The sequence below is a fragment of the Perissodus microlepis genome, chromosome 10 (assembly GCF_051167445.1).
Source record: "Perissodus microlepis isolate ML-2025 ecotype Zambia chromosome 10, ASM5116744v1, whole genome shotgun sequence".
In the NCBI taxonomy this organism is placed as follows: domain Eukaryota; kingdom Metazoa; phylum Chordata; class Actinopteri; order Cichliformes; family Cichlidae; genus Perissodus; species Perissodus microlepis.
In genome coordinates, this window is record NC_140470.1 from 20,730,693 (window position 1) to 20,752,247 (window position 21,555).

The following is a 21,555-nucleotide window of genomic DNA, read 5'->3' on the forward strand; positions in this document are numbered from 1 at the left end:
AACAAACAAACAAAAAAGCCGCACATATGACGGCTTGTATTTGTTTATCAAAGTAATTAAGATTAATAAATCTTAGCTATTCTAATTAATGTGCAAATACGACAGATGGGTTAAGATACGTCTGAAAAGTCAGATGGACTACATTTCCCAGAAAACCAAGCGACAGGTGTCATCAGCCAGGCACCGGTGGCGTGGGTTTCTCTTGTCAAACTAGACACTATTTCTTCTTTTTGAACAGTATAACTAATTACTTGCAGTTTTAGACAAAATGACGGTAGGTCCAATCTTTTAATTACTCGCAGTATGAAATGGTTAATGCTATTTTTTTGTAAAAAAGAAAATTTCTGCCTTAGAGCATTAATTCAATGTGGCTATTAGCAAAGTTAGCTAACATGAGCTGTTGAGACAATTACAGAAATAAAAAAGTCTGACTCTGTTAAGCTGGATATTGCGGCTGTTATTGTTATGACATTCAGTTTGTGATTCTTTGCTCGACGGTACATTTCAGGAGCGGAAAGGAACAGCAAAGCTGGACTTTCTGAGAAAGATTGAATTGGAAATCCAGGAGAAATGGGAGAGGGAGAGAACATTTGAGCAAAATGCACCGACAACAGTCGGGGAAAGTACAAAGTGAGTATCTTTTCAGTTTTCAAGAACAACCACGTGATCAGTTTTCTGAACAGTTTTACAGTATTTCTCAAATTGTTCCAGATAGAGAATATGCAACTGTAAGCCCATATATAAAGAAAGATTTCCAAAGATTTGCAGCACACTGGAATGTGAAAGCAGTTTCTGTAGAACTTCCTTGTAGAACTAAATATAATACACTTATTGTTTTATATTGTAATAGATATGTAGTATGTAGTACATTTTTTTTGTTGCTGAATCATGTTGTCTGATGTTGTTTCATAGTTCACATTACAATCTTGGGCAAACCTGTTGGGTTGCAGCTAAATTGTTTGTTTTTTACCTTACCTTTTTTTTTTTACCTTCTAGTAAAAACAAGTACCTGGTCACCTTTCCCTATCCTTACATGAATGGCCGTTTGCACCTTGGCCATACATTCAGTTTGTCAAAATGTGAGGTAAGTTTAAAGGCAAACATCGACCTGAGTCACCACCTGTTGCAAATAAGTTAAGATTGAAACATTTTGATATGTGGTCTCTTAGCCATTGTTGTTCATTTCTCTTCCTGCAGTTTGCTGTTGGTTACCAGTCTCTTAAGGGAAAGAAATGCCTCTTTCCATTCGGGTTGCACTGTACAGGAATGCCGATCAAAGTAAGTAATGTTGGGTTTTTGTTTGTTTTTTTCATTTTTATTTTTTTTATTCAGAAACTTTTCATAAGATTTCTATGTGTCTATAATCTGACATAATCCTATCACTTTTCATCATATAAACATGCAATTACAGTTTGTTCTTATTGTCCCAAAATCAACTTTTAACATAATTATTTTATGCTACTATCTATCTGTCATAATCCATCTCTCTTAAACAGATCTTTGTGTTTTTTCTGATATTTTTAATCAATAATTGTATCCATCAGGCCTGTGCAGACAAGCTGAAGAGAGAGATGGAGTTGTATGGAAACCCTCCACAGTTTCCAGAGGAGGAGGAAGAAGAGAAACAACAGCAAACAACATCTGATGAAATCATTATCAAGGACAAAGCAAAGGGCAAAAAGGTTAGGATCACAGGTTAGAAATGCTATTTTCAAAATGAATTTATTATACTTATGCTATTATGATAAAAGCTTGAGCTGGTTCTTTTAAGGCCTTTTTTACCCAGGACAGAATTTGCAGAGTTAAGATGAAAGCAGTACCATAAAATTTGGTTTGAAGGTGTAAAAAATTAGTCTGTTATCTAAGTAGTGTATGGCTTCTCCATTTTTTCAGATAAAAGAAAGTTTGTAATCATTCTGCTGTTATCATCTCTTTCTCGTTTCTTTGCCAGAGTAAAGCAGTGGCCAAATCTGGATCCTCCGCTTTCCAGTGGGACATCATGAGGTCTCTGGGCTTAACTGACCAGGAGATTGTCAAGTTTGCAGATGCTGAACACTGGCTGGATTATTTCCCTCCTTTGGCTGTCAAAGATCTCAAAGGGATGGGAGTCAAGGTGGCTTTCTCTGTTTGTTTGTTTTTTCTTTCTGTGCTTTGATTAAAATTATTTTTAAGACTAAACTGCACATACCTTTTAGACATTCATGCAGTTTCATGTGGCAAAACATTGTAATTTTTAAATAAGAGACACAAAAAGTACAGTGACATTGATGCATCCATGTTTTCATGGCTAAAGGAAGGCACTGAATTTATTCAGTTGTGCTGACATGCTGTTATGTCATTACCTCATAGGTGGACTGGAGGCGTTCATTCATCACCACAGACGTGAACCCCTTCTACGACTCCTTTGTCAGGTGGCAGTTTGTTACTCTAAAAGAGAGGAAAAAGATCAAATTTGGTAAAAGGTGAGATGCTTTCAGGTTTTCTTGTCGTCTACCACAAGGTTTTTTTTTTTGTTTTTTTTTAATGATATAGGGAAAAAATCATCATAGTTTATATATTACTGACTTTTTTTTTAAGTGGCTTTCTTTCTCAATTCTGTTTAATTTGATTTCTTCCTTTTAGTCTTCTTTGAGTCTATTCTGAGTCTGTATATTCTGTTTATATTATTGAGTCTATATCGTGACTATTCTGAACTCCCCTGCAGGTATACCATCTACTGTCCCAAGGATGGACAACCATGCATGGACCATGACAGACAGACAGGAGAGGTAGACGTCCTCAGCTTGACAGAAAAAATTATTTATTCTGAAACTGTAGTATTGTTTAAGATTAGGTACACCTCACTAGTGTCAGGGTTGCCCCCCCCCCAACAAGTTTTTTGGTCCATATTGACATGATAGCATCACATAGTTGCTGCAGATTTGTCAGAACAAGAACTAGCAGGAGTGGGGCCCCATGTGGTCTTCTGCTTCGTAGTTTCGATATGTTGTGCATCCAGAGATGTCTGTCTGTCTGTAACAAGGGCTTATTTCAGTTGTTGTTGCTCCTATCTGGTCGAAGCAGTTTTCTACTTTTTGGATCATTCTGTCTTTAGAGATGGTTGTGTCATAAAATCCAAGTAGACTAATAACAGCAGCAACAACAATGCCACATTCAAAGTGACTTAATACCTAATAAAGTAACAATGTTGAGGCGTATTTAACCACAGATTTACTGCAGGAAATGCTTAAAAAATGTTTGTTTTACTTATTTTACCACAAAACTTTCTTACAATTTAAATTGTAGTGATTGAGGAACTTTTATTTATCAAATTTTCTTCCTTAACATTTGTACCTCACTTATAGGGAGTTGGACCTCAGGAATACACCCTGATCAAGATGAAGGTCGTTGAACCCTACACAGCAAAATTCAAATCCAAGGTCTTTTATAGCAGGTAACAAATACTTAACGCTGTACTTCCACAAAAAAGAAAACAAAACTTTCTTGGAGATGACAGGTTTACAAAGAAAGACTGATTTTATCCTCTTGAATATAACTGTCATCCTTTTTAAATCCTGCCACTAAGCCTTAGTTTCGGTACTTCCCACAGCGGTATGAAAGGCAAAAACATCTTCCTGGTGGCTGCTACACTTAGACCAGAGACCATGTTTGGTCAGACCAACTGCTGGGTGAGACCTGACATGAAGTATGTTGCTTTTGAGACAACCAATGGGGACGTCTTCATCTCCACCAGAAGGGCTGCCAGGAATATGTCTTTCCAGGGCTTCACCAAGGAAAATGGAGTGGTGCCAGTAATAATGGAAGTACTGGGACAGGTACTACTTTTTTCATGTGCTGCTTCCAACTACAGCAAATAAGTTCAGATCATTTAGATGGATTTATTTAATTTCAGTGGAATAAAAAATAAAATGCTATCTAATATTAAACCAGCGGTTCGTGTATCTGATTCAGTGGCCTTTTTTCTTTTTTTTTTTGGTCTTTGTAGGATATCCTCGGCTGTGCCCTGAGTGCTCCTCTGACCTCCTATAAGATCATCTATGCTCTCCCTATGGTCACCATCAAGGAGGATAAAGGTATGAGCCAAAACGCTAGGATTAGATTTGTAGCTTAAATTTCAGTACATTTTTGTTTTTGAGAAATTGTGCCGTTTCTTTTGAGGCAGAAATTTCTCACATTTAAGCATCATAGTTGTAGATGGACGCTGTTGGTGATTGCACTCAAAACAGCAGGAATATTCCTGAGGAGTGGCACCCTCCTCTCTTATGTACTTGGCAATCACAAGTAGTTCTAAATAGGTCAGTTTTTCCACCTCTTCCTGTCTTCTGCACAGAATCTGACTGAAATTTGATTTATCCTTATTTAAAACACTGTCTTATTTTGCTTGAGCTATATAGAAAAATCCTTGGGACTCAAAATAGCAGGACAAGGTCAAGGTAGAATTCAGAAGCATTGTTTGCAATGTCAAAGGATGGATGCTATAAGTTCTTGTTTCCCTCCAGCACATAACATTTGCAATCATTTAAAATCGACCTTATTGCAGAGTGTTTCTATTCTGTTAGAAGTCAGACTTCTCTATTTTTCTTGCGTGTGTTGCTCCAGGATAGTAGTTTGTCTCTTTGTACTCTTGTGTCCTATTGATGAATCTCTGTAGAGTTAGTAATAATTGGAATTTCTCAATGACTAAGTTGATATGTCACAATTTTAATAATAAATGCCCCCTGTGTCATCATGTTTCTGAGGGTTATGAAGGGTAAGGGAAAAGAATAAAAAACTGCATTATCATTTTATAGATTTTATGCATTGTTGTGTCTTTCCTGTCTGTCTTAGGTACTGGGGTTGTTACCAGTGTACCATCTGATGCTCCTGATGACATTGCTGCTCTCAGGGACATCAAGAAAAAACAGGTGACGATATAAACCTACGAAAAGGTCTTGAGCCATCCTGCATTTCTTTATATTTTTCAAAGTTTTTCTTTGGATATTGACTTCTTTTGCACTCATTTTTTAATCCAGTCTTTTTGTCTGATCTGATCAAAGCGGAAAAAGGCACCTAACTCGAGGGATGAATAGTTTTGTGTCTACACATGACAGTCAACATATCGAAGAACTTTGTTACTTTGTTACTTCAGGCATTTTTGATACTAGCAGCTTGTCAAAAAAAACGAGTTTCTCGTGTTCTGAAAACACAAAAAATGCTAATGATTGAACAGTTTCACAGTCATAAAATATTATTTTTGTACTAACAAGGTGATTTACAATAAGCTTTTAGAGGAAAACATATCTGGACATGGTGTGCAGTATGTCCTGAAATTTTCTTTTTGAGGAATCTGGACAAGTGGAGAACACAAGGAGTGACAGTCCTAAAAATTATCTAGAGCAGGTGAACATGATTTAAAAGTCATTTCTTTAAGAAATGTGAAAAACTACAGCAAAAACCTGACGCAGGAAAGGTGGCTGTCAAGATGTCACTTTTAAAGAAAACAGGGAGAAAAGGCTGAGGTATGCCAAATTATTCCACATGATGGAATCAGTGGCAGCAGGTCTTAGGAAGTGATTCATCCAAATTGGAATTTTGGTGTCAGGAGACAGGTACAGCAGAGAGTGTGAATAACTGTAAATCTGTAAAACACGGTGGAGGCTCTGTCATGCATTCCAGCCAGTGATGTTGGTGATCTTGTTAAAACTGATGGAATGATGAACACAAAAAGTATCATGACATTTTAATCCACCAAAAAAAAAAAGTTATTTTTCTGTGGTAATGTTGTCATGTTTTAGGATGACCATGATCCCAGACACATTTCAGTAAATGAATCATGAATAAAACCGAGTGGAACACCATCAGTCAAGGGATGGACTCCCCAGAGCCCGGAGCTCAACATTATTGAAACTGTAGGATCCTCCTAACGGAGAACAAAACAAAAGGCAGGCAGCATCCAAAGAAGAGCTTTGAATGTCCTCCAAGAAGCCTGGAGAACTATTTGCGAAGGCTACTTAAAGAAACGACAAGAAAGTTTGCCTAAGAGAGTTCAAGTTGCATTGAATAGCTCATTAGAATTGTGCAGACTCTGCTGTATTTCCATTTATGTGTACAGATGTATCAATAAATCACTACACTTATTTACCATTTTCATAGCAGAATCAAAAGAAATATAAAGGTTCTGATACCATCCAGCAATAAGTTCAAAATTTCTGAACCTTTCACATAAGTGCGTAATATTTCAATTTGATTTTAGTTTTGTGGACAAAATGTAGACATTTCTTCTCACATCCTCTTTGTTGATGTCACTGTTCTTTCTTGGACTTGGAATAAAAGGCGCTGCGGGAGAAGTATGGAATTGAGGACAAGATGGTTCTGCCTTTTGAGCCGGTAAGCTGAACTACTAAAGTCCATTCATTTTACTTATGCTGCACAAAATTCATGCATTCTGTGTCACCATGCAAAGTCATTGTGCTTTTATTTGTGTGCAGATCCCTATCATTGAGATTCCAGGATATGGCAACCTGTCTGCTCCTCTGGTGTGTGATGAGCTGAAGATCCAGAGCCAGAATGACAAGGAGAAACTGGCTGAAGCCAAGGAGAAGGTTTATCTGAAGGGATTTTATGAAGGGGTGAGTGCCATTAGCATTCAAAGCATCTATGTTAGTTAACAAAATGCAGTCTGTCTGCAAAAGCCCTGCAGGTATACATTTTAGGTTTGAAGCTTGTATTGTTTATCTCCCAGGCACAAATCAAGTAATTTGAAGCTTAAGGCTAGCCTAAATCATTCATCAACTGTCTGTGGATTTTTAGGTACCCTCAGGTAGTTTTCTTCTGTTTACCATCGTTAAACACTGAAGCAAGAAGAAGTTCTGTAACCATTCGTGAGGCATAGCTCATTTGCTGGTAAATCTTGTAAATAGTTCAAACAGTGCATCAGTGTGTTTGACTTTCTGCTAATAATCTTCTGTCCTAGATCATGCTTGTGGAAGGCTACAAGGGCCAGAAGGTCCAGGATGTCAAGAAGCCCATCCAGAAGATGATGGTTGAAAGGGTAAAAAAATTATTTGCAATGTCACAAAAAGTTATTGTTTATTTATTTCTGTATTATTATTATTATTGACTCTATTTTCATGTATTCTAGGGAGAGGCCATGATCTACATGGAGCCAGAAAAGCAGGTCATGTCACGTTCAGCTGACGAGTGTGTGGTGGCTCTTTGTGACCAGTGGTGAGTGCTGCAGGAACTGTAAAATAAAGTCATAATTGTTGGTGTTTGATACTTTGAATTACAAAGTGACAAAAAGTTAACAGCTGGTTAAGTTTAAACTAGTTTCAGTCATTCTGGTCATGAAACTCTTGTAATTTTAACTTTTTAAAAACATTTTTAGTGTTTACTGTCTTCAATAAGCCTTATGCAAATATTATTTGTTCATCCCACAGGTATTTGGATTATGGGGATGCTGAGTGGAAGCAGCAGGCCAATGAAGCCCTGAAGTCATTGGAAACGTAAGATCTCTGATGCAATTGATTTGCATTTTATATCAAATTTGTCTTTTCTAGTGTTTTTGTGGGGGATCTTGTAAAGGTTCACAACACCAATTTTATTATTTGCCTATAAGCTTTATGCTGGAAATAAAATGTTTCAGTCCAAAGTCTTGCCTAATTCATGTTTTGTTTTGTTTTGATGTTTCATTTTGCAACACAATACAGATTTTGTGAGGAGACCAGAAGAAACTTTGAGGCAACTTTGGACTGGCTGCAGGAGCATGCCTGCTCACGTACCTATGGTCTTGGTAGGTGGTTTCAGTGTGTGTTTGTGTGTGTGTGTGTCTGTCTGTCTGTGTGTGTGTTCAGTAAATATTTATAACTAACCACCACTCTTATTTATCTTTAGTTTTGCTGACACTTTTAAGATCATGATTGTCTAATTGGAAACAGTTTTTTTTATATAAAGATTTGAACTTGTATTTGAGCGATGTTCTTGGTCTATAGATGGAGACAAAGGACTAATGATTGGACACCTAGCAACACTCCATCTCTGATGCTTTTTATAAGAATAGATGCAGACTGAAGGCCAGCTGGCATTCAGCGCAGGACATGCAGTACAGTCTAGGCTAGCTGTAAACTGTTCCTCGCTGTATAAATCTCTCCACATGTTTTAAGAATAAAAAACACAAAGTCTGTCCAGTCATTTTACCAGACAATTAGCCTGTAAGATGTTTAACATTGTCACCAACCTGAGTTTAGCTGATCTGAGGCTGCTTAAATAGTCGATCTTTTGTAAATTCTTGCTAAACAGGGATTCCAAAATCCTAAAAATCTAATCTGTGGAAACAAGTGTCAAACTATTTGTGTGAAAGCACAAGTTACTTTGGTGTCTGGTTTGATTTGGTTTATTTGACAACAGAGTTACATTTAGGCTTGTGTACAGAAGATCACACAGTAAAGCCAAGACTTTGTTCTACATTTCCTCAATATTTGGCACCAGTGTGTGTGCAGTTTGACAAGAAAACATTGTGTTAAAACAGATGAGATGTCGGTTGTCATAAAATGAATGAATTTTGGTTTTCTTTCTCCTGTGCGTGTGTGTGCGTGTGCGTGCGTGTGTGTGCGTGCATACATCCCCTGGTTACCATAGGAACGCGGCTGCCTTGGGACGAGCAGTGGCTGATTGAGTCCCTGTCAGACTCCACCATCTACATGGCTTACTACACCGTAGCCCACCTTCTGCAGGGAGGTGTGCTTAACGGCCAAGGAGAGTCACCACTGGGCATCAAGTATGGATGCATCAAACGCATGTGCACACAAATATGCAGAAACCAGTAATTTCCAAATCATTGTTCATTTAAGTCTTGTCCCTTCTTTTGCACTAAAATAAATGTGAAATTAAAATGAAGCATGTACAGTCAACTATTGAATTATATAAAACGCACACAGTCACACCAAGCATTCAATTTCTTCTTTTCACCTCACTTGAACACAATAAGTCTCTGTTTCTAGCCTCATTTCTGTCTTTTTTTTCTTCTATTTTTTTCTCTACCACAGGCCAGAGCAGATGACCAGAGAGGTGTGGGACTTCATCTTCTTTAAGACTTCTCCGTTCCCCAAGACCAACATCCCTAAAGAGCATCTGCAGAGGCTTAGGAGGGAGTTTGAGTACTGGTACCCTGTGGATGTCCGTGTATCTGGCAAAGACCTGGTGCCCAACCATTTGTCATACTACCTGTACAACCATGTGGCCATGTGGCCCAAAGACAAGTAAGTTTTCCCACTGGACTGACCAGAACAAAAAAAGAGGACAGGAATGAGGGGCGACAAACAAAATTTCGAACCTCCAGCTATCAGCTTTGAATGACACTCTTATCATGCTACAAAAATGATGTTCTCTAGTCTAATTGTGACATTTTTTTCACATCCACTTAGCTGATGTTTCATAAAAATGTGATTGACAGTTAAATGAATATTTTTGGCAAGTGTGCCCAACACAACAAGCACCTCTAAAGAGCTCTAATTAACACATTATATCCCATTAGTTTAATACGTGCAAAAGTAAAAGTGTAAAAACATTTCAGCAGTTCACGACTGGTACACTGGTCTAATTCTTGGCTTAAACGAGTAACTTTTTGGAGTTTCTAGTGGTTTCCATGGAAACAGTCCTTTTGAGTCTGTTTTATACCCTTATTTGATGTCACTCTTGGCTCGGACTCACTGGATTTGATCTTATTTTGTCGTAGTTTCCGCAACTCTTTCTGTATTTATGTACATAAGTTAAAATAAGTTTTGGGTTTTTTTTTTTTACATTATGTTACGGTGACACTACAGTAAGGTGACATGACAATAATTCAGATTCAGTAATAGAATATTTATAATTATGTCAGGTACTATATGCCTTTTTTAAGGTTTTGGTAATGTTGCATTATCAGAATGTGATAATACTGTGCTTTTTACCATTTAAGATGTAAATCAATAATCACAATACAGTGTGATGTTATCAGTGTCATAATGATGTTTTTTAACATACTGCCAATCTTCCTTTTGTTTTGCCGAATTTTTTTTATTTTTATTTTTAATAAACTGAGCTCAGCTTTGCATTTGGGTAAACTTCACTATGATAATGGCAGTAATGATGAAAATAACAAGATAACACTAAAAAAATTATTTTTTTTCTCTCTTTTTTTTCTTTTTTACAGCGGGAAGTGGCCACAAGCAGTGCGAGCTAATGGACATCTGCTCCTCAACTCTGAAAAGGTATGTGAAGTATTAAGCTGTATGTATTACTTTAAAATCATTTAATTTGCTATTAGGTTATAACCCTGTAAGTTTAGGGCCCTGTACCATGCCCCAAGTCTAACATACCCCATATATAAACAAACAAGGATATTTTGTTGCCATGATGCTAGGTCTCTCTTGGAAATGAGATTTTTAATCTCAATGAGATTTTTTTACCTGGATAAATAAAGGACTAATAAAAAAATATCTTTCTGTTATTGCAGTTTAGTCAGTTTAGTCAAGCAGGTCACATGAAGCAGTTTATCAACTCACTAAAATAACACAGGGTTTCCCAATCTAGCTAAGTGCTTGTTGTCATGGAAGGATTGGCGTTGAGAGCCTCTGACCACTGTACCTTGACCACTAATGCTCATCATAGAAATACAAAGATATTAGATACAATAGAAAAATTTTAGACTCTGCTACTCTCTATGCACAGAGGTCCCCCCCCGTTAGAACTGCCTTCACAGTCCAGGAAAGCTAGGGCTAAAGTTACCTGGTTAAGATGAAATCTCGCTTTCTTTCTGGTTTCATTTGATGGGATCTTTTGTGTTCCTTGACTGACCGACAGATTTTAAACATAACAGCCAAACATTTCTCAAATAAGCTTTAAGTTCTGAATGGTTTTAGGAATGCCATTTTCTGTTTTTGCTCCTGATTGTATTTTGTAGTTGGGTTCTTTTGTGGTTTTAAACACAGAAAGACTGTGTGGGTGGGCAGACTTGAAAGATTGCGGCTGCTAACATCTGTTTCTTTTATCGACCAGATGTCCAAATCAACTGGAAATTTCCTCACTCTCAGCCAAGCCATTGACAAGTTTTCAGCAGACGGTATAATCAGTTTCTTCTTGATTTATCTCTCCTTCTGTCTCTTTTATTTCTTTCCCTCTTCATAGTTTTCTTCTCAATGGCGCTTTCATCTTACCATGAAACCTGGGAGAAAACACTTCAGGTGTACATTTGGAACCGATTTCAACTGTGTTTTCCCAGTGCATGGGCTGTTATGGATGATTATATTGTTAACATCTCTTATCCCCTGGTTAAGGTGTTTAGAAAATGAACCCATTTTCATAAGATAGATGAGGTTTTGATGTTGAGTATTATGAGTTGTTGTATTTGTGAGGTCAGTCAGTGGACTGTAAGTAAGACATTTCTGTATAATTATGTAATATGCACACTTTAAAATAGAGAATGCATGATGTTCTCAATATCAATGTGTGCTCTAAGATGAGAAGCTTTTAATTAGTGTTCAACATTTTGTTTTGTTGTTGCAAAAGAATTGCCTCTATCATTCATGTATTATGTATTTACAGATGTATTATATTCAAGGAATGCGGTTTCAAAAGATAAAAAGCAAATAAAATATTTAGAAGAATATAAGAGGAAGATAAATTGTGTTTTTAGAAATGGCTGGAAAGTGAGAACATTACAACTTTTATGTTTGGTATAATGTTGATTATCCACAGGGAATTGAAGACTTATGTTTTTCCTCTCTATATGTTTACTTTTTTCCTTTACTTTAGTGATGGATAGATGGATAATTTCCACCTTCTTTTTTTTTATATCTTCAATGAGCTGAAGAATAGATGGATAGTTCATGCTTCTATAGAAGATATCCTGCTGTGGGAGGAAACAGCTTCATGGTCTGCCAGCAGATAGACACATAAAGTTGTTCCTGTCTTAAAGCTAGGAGGGATGTCTGCTGAATAACTGACGTTTTCTCAAGCTTTGGAATTTTCCACAGAGCCTCTGCACTTCACCTTTTGTTGAACTATTTTGCAGAATAGAAAAAAAGTGCTGTGTTCATTGTATATCCTGAATAGAGGATTCAGATAGTTGGATATTAAACTGGAGCAAATTACAAAGGCAGTTGCGTTTGTGAGAGTGACCGTATATCAGTTTTACATCTATTATATTGTACCTGTACATTCTGCTGTTTTAACACATGTTCTCATTTCCATTCTCAGGTATGCGTCTGGCTCTAGCGGATGCTGGAGACACAGTGGAGGATGCTAACTTTGTAGAGACCATGGCTGATGCTGGCATCTTGCGCCTCTACACCTGGGTGGAATGGGTGAAGGAGATGATTGCCAACCAGAACAACCTGAGGACGGGACCTACAGACACCTTTAATGATCGGGTTTTTTCCAGGTAGTCTGAGGATTTAAAAGTGTCTGGAATGAAAAGGATTTACAAGTTCTGAAATTTATTGAATTTCAGCCTTGATAAAGCAAAAGAATCCACAGCTATGTCTGCATTAATAAATGTAAGGCGAAAGCCTGATTGTGGTTAAATGTTTTGAAAGTACATTTTTTAAAAAATAATTTTCTTTCCTGTTTAGTGAGATGAATGCAGGCATCCTGAAGACAGAGCAGCACTATGAGAGGATGATGTACAAGGAGGCTTTGAAAAGTGGCTTTTTCGAATTTCAGGTAAATTAAATTGATAAAATTCCACCTCTGAGAGTCCTTAATAATTTGATGAGATCATATAAGAGACAATGTAGCATGATTTCAAGTACCCATAATCTACAACAGTAGTAGAGCATTTAGATTCCAGATACTGCGGTCATCGTTAAATCAGTAGAAGAGACTGACTCGAGTTTCGCTGATGAACCTTGTGTTGTTTTATTGTGTGTATTTAGGCAGCCAAAGATAAGTATCGGGAGCTGGCCATCGAAGGCATGCACAGAGACCTTGTCTTCCAGTTCATAGAAAGGCAAACTCTGCTGCTGGCCCCCATCTGCCCGCACCTTTGTGAATACACTTGGGGTCTGCTTGGCAAGGTAAGAAACACATGGATTTAGCGTCGTATTCCTGTTTTCAGGCTCTGAGTTGGCTCTGTGCTCTGACTTGACTCATATCTAACTTCTCCTTTCTGTCCTTAGTTCTTATCTGTCTTGTATATTTTAGAGTAAAACAGGAATACAGTCAAAAGAAACATTTTAACATCCAGTGTTTGTTTGTATTCATGAGTAGAATTGGGATCAAGGAGCTGAAAGCTACAGCTTTAGGTAGACCTCTGGGTAGCTCTGGGCCCGCTGCTTATTACCTGTGTGAAATGGTTACTGACTTTCTCACTGTTGATGTACATATCCACCGGGAGCATATCTTCGCGCTATGGATCTTTTTCTCACTGCAGCATGAAGCAAATGCACACACAGGTGTGCACTTCAAATAGCACAGGGAGACAAATATATTTTTAACACTCAAATTTATGAATATGAAGGAGTGCAGCTGTGATGGAAATGGGTTTTTGGCTGTCGCTAAGCAACAAAAAAAGCCCCAACACCAGTATGTTCTCTAGTCATGTGTTCACTACCACTAACTAAAGAGCTAAGAGGCACTCGGTACACAGAGAACTTACACATGCCACTGTTATGATACCATTGTGACCTCTGGTTGTGTAGTTATGATAACACTAAAGTTTGTGTAGCAGTTACCAAAACCAATGCTACCCAAATGCTTCACAGAAACACAGAGTAAGAGAACAAACTAGGAGAAAATTAAAAAGAAATTACTAATCAATTTAGCATAGGCCGTGCAAGATTTAACTGCAATTTCAAAATTGGAATAAGATGCAGTGTGATTCCAATTGTAATGAATAACTTCAAATTAACATGCAAATCTAAAAGTAAAAAGAAAACGATGGAGTTAAGAATGTCAAAAGAAATCAAATCTATACTAAAATGTATATTTTATAGAAAGCCTTACATATGAGCTTTTTTTTCTCAGAAAGCTTTTTTTTTTTTTTTTAAATAAATGATTAATAAGAAAACACTAATGAGGCAAGCCAGATTTCCTGGGCAGGGCTAACAGCAAACACTTGATTGCCTTTTTGTCTTTAAACTTGAGGTGGGAGCAATTAACAGGTTTCTACTTGAGGATCTGAGGCTGCGTACTAGTTTTTAAAAGTTTACACTGCTCACTAAGTGACTGTTTTTTCTTCTCTATTTCTGCTTGACAGACTGGTTCTCTGATGAAGGCATCATGGCCTGTGGCCGGGCCCGTGGACGAGGTTCTGATTCGTTCCTCTCAATATTTGATGGAAACTGCTCACGACCTTCGTCTTCGCCTCAAAGCCTACATGCTTCCGCCTAAAAGCAAGGTAAGATATGAAGTTGTCTGTACACTTTGCCTTCGTGGATATGCTGTGACTTTTTGAGTTGCAACATAAAACAGACTGATGCAACTCTACAGCAGCATCCTATATCCTTTCTGATACACTTGCGAGCTTATGTCTGTGTTCACAGCAGGAAAGCCAGTCTATTGTTTGTTAACAGTTCCGCACTTCAATAAGTGGCTGTAGGCAGCTTAGAGAAAAGCAAAACAAGTATTGACAACATCTAAGACAGGCAATATCTCAGGTTTCCAGGCCCCCGTTATTGATTTACTGGAAATGCTTTGTTGCCATTGAAGTAGCATTGGAAAGATGATGGGAAAAGAGAAAAGGAGAAAGGAAAAGGTTTTCTTTTTTCTTTTCTTTTTTTTAAAATATAGTTGTTATTTTTTCATACGATAAGCGTTCTCAGCAGTAACACCTATGTTGTTAGCATGTGAGTTCTAAATCAGCCCAGAAAAGGGGATTTGTGAGTATGTACAAAAAATTAAAAATATAATAAAACCAAAAAAAAACAATTTTGTAACCTGGCCAGGGTATACTCCACCTCTCACCTTACGATGGCTGGGATAGGCTCCAGGCCCCCTAAACCCCACCCCCACGTAGAAAATATGGAATATTTTATCAAGTAACTTACAGTAAAATCATTTAAACAAGAAATTCCCACAGCAGCATATATCCAGTATTTTCCCATTATAGAATATCTGTGCAACTTTTTACATACTGTGACAATATAATACGAAGGTACATTTGTGAAAACAAACATACAGTACAATTGTCAGCTGTCATGTAATACAAGTTCACAGATCATTATGCTAAAGAACACACACACACACACACACACACATATATACACACACACACACACACAACACCTTTTTTCTTTGTTTGGCTCTTTTCCTTGAATAATCCAAACCCTGTTGGAATCTGATTGAGGCCACCTTGTTTTGTGGTCCTGATGTATGAATAAACAAGATGAATGTGAAAGGCTTCTTATAAACACAAACATTAATCCTGTTTTCCTTCCAACAGAAAGGTGACTCCAAGCCTCCAGCCAAGCCCTCCCACTGCACCATCTACGTGGCCAAGAGCTACCCTCCATGGCAGCACAGTGCCTTATCCCTGCTCGGCAAGCACTACAAGGTAGGGAACAAACACACAAAGCCCAACATTATTCACAGCATTAGGTTTGAAGATTTATTGTTTGCTGAAGAACTGCAGGTCTGCCTAGTGGTGCAATAATATGCTTATTTCTGTAAATCAATAATTTCAGAATTAAATGATTATGTAATTGAATTCTTTCAGTTTCTCTGTGTCTTCCTATCGATGCTCCTGTTTGTTTAAGTTCATTAATTGTTTCTTTTTTTCTTTTTCTGTTCCTGTTTGTATGTCTAGACCAACAACGGGGTCCTTCCGGACAACAAAGTGATAGCGAGTGAACTAGGCGCTCTGCCAGAACTGAAGAAATACATGAAGAGAGTCATGCCTTTTGTAGCCATGATCAAGGTAAAAATATTGAAAGGCCAACATTAATGTTTCACTATGAAGACGTACACAGCCCACTCTCCACCAATGATCATAAACCATTTTGTCATCTTTACACATAGATGGAATTTTCCAGAGACGTTTTTTCACTTGTGATTTCCTTTTTAATAAGTCTCTTACACAACAGCCAATCCATAAGTTGACTGTTTTTTCACACTGATCAACTTATGATTGGTGGAAAGTCTTCCCTGATAATTTGTTGGGAAGATTGGAGTTGAAAAGCTATTTTCTTTTTTTTCTTCTTTTTTTTAGTGCTTTGTGTTAAATAATAACAAAACTGTAGACAATACAATGAAAAATTTGAACAAGTGTTACACTGACATTACAGATAAATTTCAGGAATACTTGTTCTGCACAGTTTAATGTGTTTATTGATTGAAAAGAACACAAAACACTTTTGATGGGCTGTGTCAGCCACTTTCCATTTATTTGCAGCATCCACAAAAAATATGTTCACTGTCTCGGCCGCAGGTCTGCATGTCTTGATTTACAATTTTCATCCCCACCTTTCATGTTACAAAAACGTTTCTAAAAGCAGTAGCCACCAGATGATACAAATATCACAAATAACATTATGCCTGCAGTTGCTGTTTCTGTTATATAAAGCTACATATTCACTCAAGATCAAGTGGTGCTAATAAATGATCAGAAGCATTGTTGCTTATTAAAATTTTAGAAGCCACATCTCTTGTGCTCTGGGCTTTGTTCAGGTTTTGCTCTTTCACTGCAGTGATCAAAAAGAATGAAGCTAATAAATAGTCATGATGAGCTTTGTATTCATCCACGGTTTGTCTCTCAAGCTGGTCTTGTATCTTTCATGTTGATTTATCTCCCTGCGTTATTTGTTTGTTTTTAACTTTTTTGGCTCATAAACATCTGTTTCTTGATAATCTTGTGGTGGTGGCATCAACATAGCAATGAACTTTGTGTGTGCGCTGTATTATAAACTAAAGCACGATTGCCTCAGTAATGAGATTAATTTTTATATTTCCAAATATCTCAGCTTCTGTGTAAAATTATACCAAGGAAATCCTCTGCACTTCCTCAATGGAGTCATTATTCATTGTTGATCATTTGTGATGATAGCTCTGATTCTTATCATGTACAATGGGATCTTCTTTTTTTCTTTAGGAGAACCTGGAGAAGAATGGACCCAGAGTTTTGGATTTGGAGCTGGAATTTGATGAGCGAGCAGTTCTCATGGAGAACCTGGTCTACTTGACTAATTCTTTGGAGGTAAGCTTTATGATCCAACCTTTACCCCACGTTGTTGGTGTCTAAAATTTGTTGGACAACAACTGTGCAGCAAAGTGTGCAGAACTTTGGTTCAGTGTGTCTTCACATAAATGTCAAACTCGCACAGAGATGCTTTAAAGCTGAGTTTTACTCCCTTTGCAGAAGTAAGTTGAGGAAATCCTGAGCTCAGTTCTCTGCAGAAAATCCCCTTAATACCACTGTCTGCACAAAAGCTTAGCCTAGGCGGGGAAAAGGGGGGGGAAATAGCCCAAAGTCCCCAGGATACTTCTGCAAAACCAGCAGATTTATCCACAGAAAAGGAAAATTGCACTTAATGTACATCAAAGCAATAGCTCGGCTTAAATTCTCATGTTTCTGATAGATCATAGCTAAAGATAAGTTGATGACAAGGAAGACATAATGAAATGAAATACGCTGTATCATGTAGGACTAAAAAAGGGTGATACATTACCTTACTCACAAACCAACTCTAAGAAGTGGGTTAACTGGTGTGGCTTGAAATAGGCTTGTAGATCATAGGACAGATGAGGAGAGAAGCACTTTGTCTGTTGCCATTTGTGGTCTTTAAAGACCCAAGTACAAACTAGTCTCCCATTACTGTAGCATGGTTAGTACGATCAGCATTTGCCAGTGTGCATACCAAACGCACCTGTAAACATACTCCCTGTGGACTACACTGCTGAGCTGATTATCTTTTTCCCCTCCATCCTTTCTCTTTGACAGTTGGAGCAGATTGACATCTTGTTTGCTTCTGAGGCTGATGACAAAGTGAAGGAGGACTGTTGCCCAGGGAAACCGTTCAGTGTTTTCAGATCAGAGGTAAATACTTTTCAATGCTTATTAGCTTTGGCCAGACTTTGTGCGTGTTAGAGGATCACTTTTAGCTTTTTTTCCTCACTAACACGTTTGTCCACAGTTTTCATATATTCTTTATGGCTGTGCTCATTTTACTGACTTATTTCATTTTGTGCAGCAGCCAGTGATGAACAAAGTAATTTATTTTATTTATACTCATATCAAAAAGCCAGTTTTGCATTTTTCATTTCTCCTCGTTTTTTAATCCCCGTAGCCTGGAGTTTCTGTGTCCTTGGTCAACCCTCAGCCGTGCAATGGCATGTTTTCTACAAAGGTTGACATCCGACAGGGGGACAGCAGAGACAGCATCGTCCGCAGGCTAGCCAAGGTCAACAGACTCATTAAAGGTTAGTAAGACAAAAATAAATAAAGCCAAAATGACTTTTAGTGACTAAATCAAAAGAGGATAAAAGTATTTGCTCAGTTTAGTTGAAAGCATTTGGGTTCAGTTAACCAACATCATGTGATGTTCAACACACATTTGTCTTATATCTTTCTTATATCTTTCTGATCCATCTTTTCTACTCTTCCCCAGCCTGTTGTAATCATATAGAAGGAGTGGGGAAGGTTTGAGGGAACAACAGAAAACATCTAAAAAACAACCCCCGCAAAAAAACAGAGTGACAGAGTGAATTGACTGGGCCAGTGTGATGGGTATGAAACCATACCTCAAGTTTTAAATGTCCCCAGGTACACAGTGGCCTTTACATTTGTGAAAAGTTTAGAATAACATGACTGAATAACTGAGCTAGAAGGGCCTTTATCACAGGGGGTTGAATATACAGTTGGGAAAATAATTTCTTGGTCCCCTGCTGAATTTGTAAGTTTGCTCACTTACAAAGAAATAAACAATCTCGAATTTTATGCAAATTTCATTTTAATAAAGAGAGACAATATCAACCCAAGCTTTACATAAATTACATAAAAGTGATAAATTGATTTGCACGTCATTGTGTGAAATAAGTATTTGATCTCCAAGCCAAACATGATTTAGTACTTAGTGGAGAAACCCTTGTTTGTAAGCACAGCGGTAAGATGTTTCTTGTAGTTGGTCACGAGGTTTGCACACATCTCAGGAGGGAGTTTGGCCCACTCATCTTTACAGAAAGTCTCTAAATCATTTAGGTTTCTTGGATGGTGCTTGGTTACTTGAATCTTCAGCTCACTCCATAGATTTACTATAGGACTGAGATCTGAAGGCTGGTTAGGTCACATGACCTTAATGTGCTTCTTCATTAGCCACTCCTTAGTTGCCTTGGTGGTATGTTTTGGGTCACTGTCATGCTGGAAGACCCAGCGTGGGGGAAGGAGGTTTGCATCCAAGATTTTACAGTTCATGACCTCATGTGCCTTCTGGAGCACGGGGACTTTGCAGGCGCAGCAAGATTTCAACCCATTACGGCATAGTGTGTTGCCAGTGGTATTCTTGGTGACTGTGGTCCCAACTTCCTTCATATCATTAACAACTTTGCTGAGCAAAGTAGCACTGGGATGATCCACCACCTCGCTCTCTTTCTTTCACTCTCTTTCAGCTATTTAGACAGCCTCAGTGTCTCTGCACAAAGACACTTACTGTAGAGCATTCATTTACCTTCGCTTCAGTCATCTTTAATTCCAAGCTAATTTATGTGAGCTCTCCGATGACAGCTGACAGCCATATCATGCCGTTAAAACTGTGGCAAATATCTCTGCCAGTGTGTTGCTAACACAACAACCACCAGCCATCCTTCATCAAATTTGTGCGAACCGCTTGAGAAAGCTTTCCGCTGTGATTGCACCACCAGGCACTCTGCCTTTTGAGAGGTTCTGCTTCTGCTGTTTCCATATTGTCTTTTATGTTTGGCTTCAGTTTTGTGTTATGCTTTCAGATTTGAAAAGAAAAACTGAATAATGTTGGCTTAGAACAGTTCAACATATGACCCAATTTTCTTTGTAGCCTGTTTTCTTTCACTTCTCTGTTCTCTGCCTGTAATGTCTCATCTCAATTTTTTTTTCTGTATATCTCAGTGAAGTCTCTCTTTCTTTTCATTTTTCCATCCTGCTTCTTGTTTTATATTCTCCAATTTCCCTAATCTCAAGCATAGCTTTCTGTTTCTTACTGGTTTATCTATCCCACCTCCAGTACTTCTGCATTTTCTCAGTTGTTTTGTTTCCCATGTTTCTTGTCTGTCTTGCCTCACCTCTATCTCTGTCCACCTTCACTCCACCAGATCTGTCCAGAGTCAAGTTGATGAGGTATGAGGACCCTTTGCTCGGCCCTCGCCGGCTGCCTGTCCTGGGACAGGAGGAACAAGGCAAATTGCTCATCTCCAACAAATCTGTGTTCAACATCAATCTGGAGGAGAAGAAGGTCACTCTGGCTGACAACGGCCTAACTGTAGACATTGGTGACACTCTGGTTTATCTGGTTCATTAGAATAACATTGATCTCACACACACACACAGGTGAGGGGGCATGTTCAGTAGTTGTTGAGCTTTGTTGAAGATTCAAACGCATCAAGAAATGTTAGAGCAAAACAACTCATTTTGATTTAAAGCATCAGGGCAGCAACTCAAAGCTGTATCTGTTTTATAATTGATATTTCTGTTTGTAAACTGATGAGTGTGACATCAGGAAATACTGAAACTAGCTGGACCTAAAATGATGGCTTCTGTCTTCTTTTCTTTAAAACAAATTCTATATTTGTAGTACATCCACATCTGCCTCTGGGCTATCCCTCTGGTACAGTTTTCTCCTTAAGAAGTCAGTATTGCAAAACAGTTATAACAAAATACTGCAAACCTATCCTAAAAGTTTTGACCTTTTTTGTCATGGTTGCAATCAAGGACAGCACTAGAATTTGTCATCTGTTTTTCAGGACTCAGGAACTCAGTCAGCGGTGTCCATATTAAAATCGTCTGTAGAGTTTATTCTTGTCACAGAAAACCACTGATTTGATGTATGTTTATGTTGGGAGACTGCTCCTGCATCCTCCAGAATGCCTGATGGTTTCATACAGAGGGTAACGTGCCTTGTGTTGTTTTATACATCCAAGGTGAGGCGCATCGTTCCCTTATGTTTGTCAGCCTGTCAGACAGCTTTCCTGTTTTCTAGCTGTGGATGGTGTGTGTCTGGCATTTCCAGATGAATAATAAAACCTATGAAACATTAAACCTCTGTGGTGTTTGTCTCCCTCTAACCTCTATGCTGGCAGTAGCGCAATAAAACAAAATATGTTTACTTAAGATTTATACTTATGGGCATGTTTGAGATCTCTGTGCTTTTCACACCTCTGTTAGCTTCTACTCCATCACATCTCACAGGGAACTAAAGCTCAAGTGTTAAAATTACTATTCACGAGTTCAATCTAGATGTCTATAGTGAAAGGTTAGAGGTCATTTGAGGAGTAAAGCAGCCTGGATCCAACTACTGTATAGCCAATATCTCTTCTGTTAATTCACCAAATCTTTGTTCTAAAACAAAATATAAAAACACACTGTGCATGAGGTTACTCTACCTCTTTGTCAGAATCAACCAACAATCTCACAGCTGA

The 21,555-nt window shown here is 38.0% G+C and overlaps 1 protein-coding gene across 1 annotated transcript; it reads left to right on the plus strand.

Annotated features, from left to right (window-relative positions):
* The first annotated feature begins 162 nt into the window (after positions 1 to 162).
* Positions 163 to 21,175, plus strand: lars1b (leucyl-tRNA synthetase 1b). Its single transcript, XM_084940633.1, has 32 exons — positions 163 to 274; positions 509 to 630; positions 997 to 1,084; positions 1,198 to 1,278; positions 1,545 to 1,682; positions 1,952 to 2,113; positions 2,350 to 2,462; positions 2,705 to 2,768; positions 3,345 to 3,433; positions 3,590 to 3,815; positions 3,986 to 4,073; positions 4,828 to 4,904; positions 6,313 to 6,366; positions 6,468 to 6,608; positions 6,953 to 7,030; positions 7,121 to 7,206; positions 7,419 to 7,484; positions 7,689 to 7,771; positions 8,617 to 8,755; positions 9,024 to 9,236; positions 10,169 to 10,226; positions 11,014 to 11,077; positions 12,214 to 12,397; positions 12,588 to 12,678; positions 12,891 to 13,031; positions 14,213 to 14,353; positions 15,398 to 15,508; positions 15,761 to 15,871; positions 17,042 to 17,146; positions 17,891 to 17,986; positions 18,237 to 18,369; positions 20,233 to 21,175. The coding sequence occupies exons 1-32, from the start codon at positions 269 to 271 to the stop codon at positions 20,436 to 20,438; spliced, it is 3,555 nt and encodes a 1,184-aa protein (XP_084796759.1). The 5' UTR covers positions 163 to 268; the 3' UTR covers positions 20,439 to 21,175.
* Positions 21,176 to 21,555: the final 380 nt, after the last annotated feature.

Bases quoted from the DNA above. Each gene is read 5' to 3' on its own strand.
- lars1b (XM_084940633.1), top strand. The intron at 17,147-17,890 runs GTAAGCTTTATG...TCTCTTTGACAG, and splicing joins ACTTGACTAATTCTTTGGAG to TTGGAGCAGATTGACATCTT. The intron at 17,987-18,236 runs GTAAATACTTTT...TAATCCCCGTAG, and splicing joins TCAGTGTTTTCAGATCAGAG to CCTGGAGTTTCTGTGTCCTT.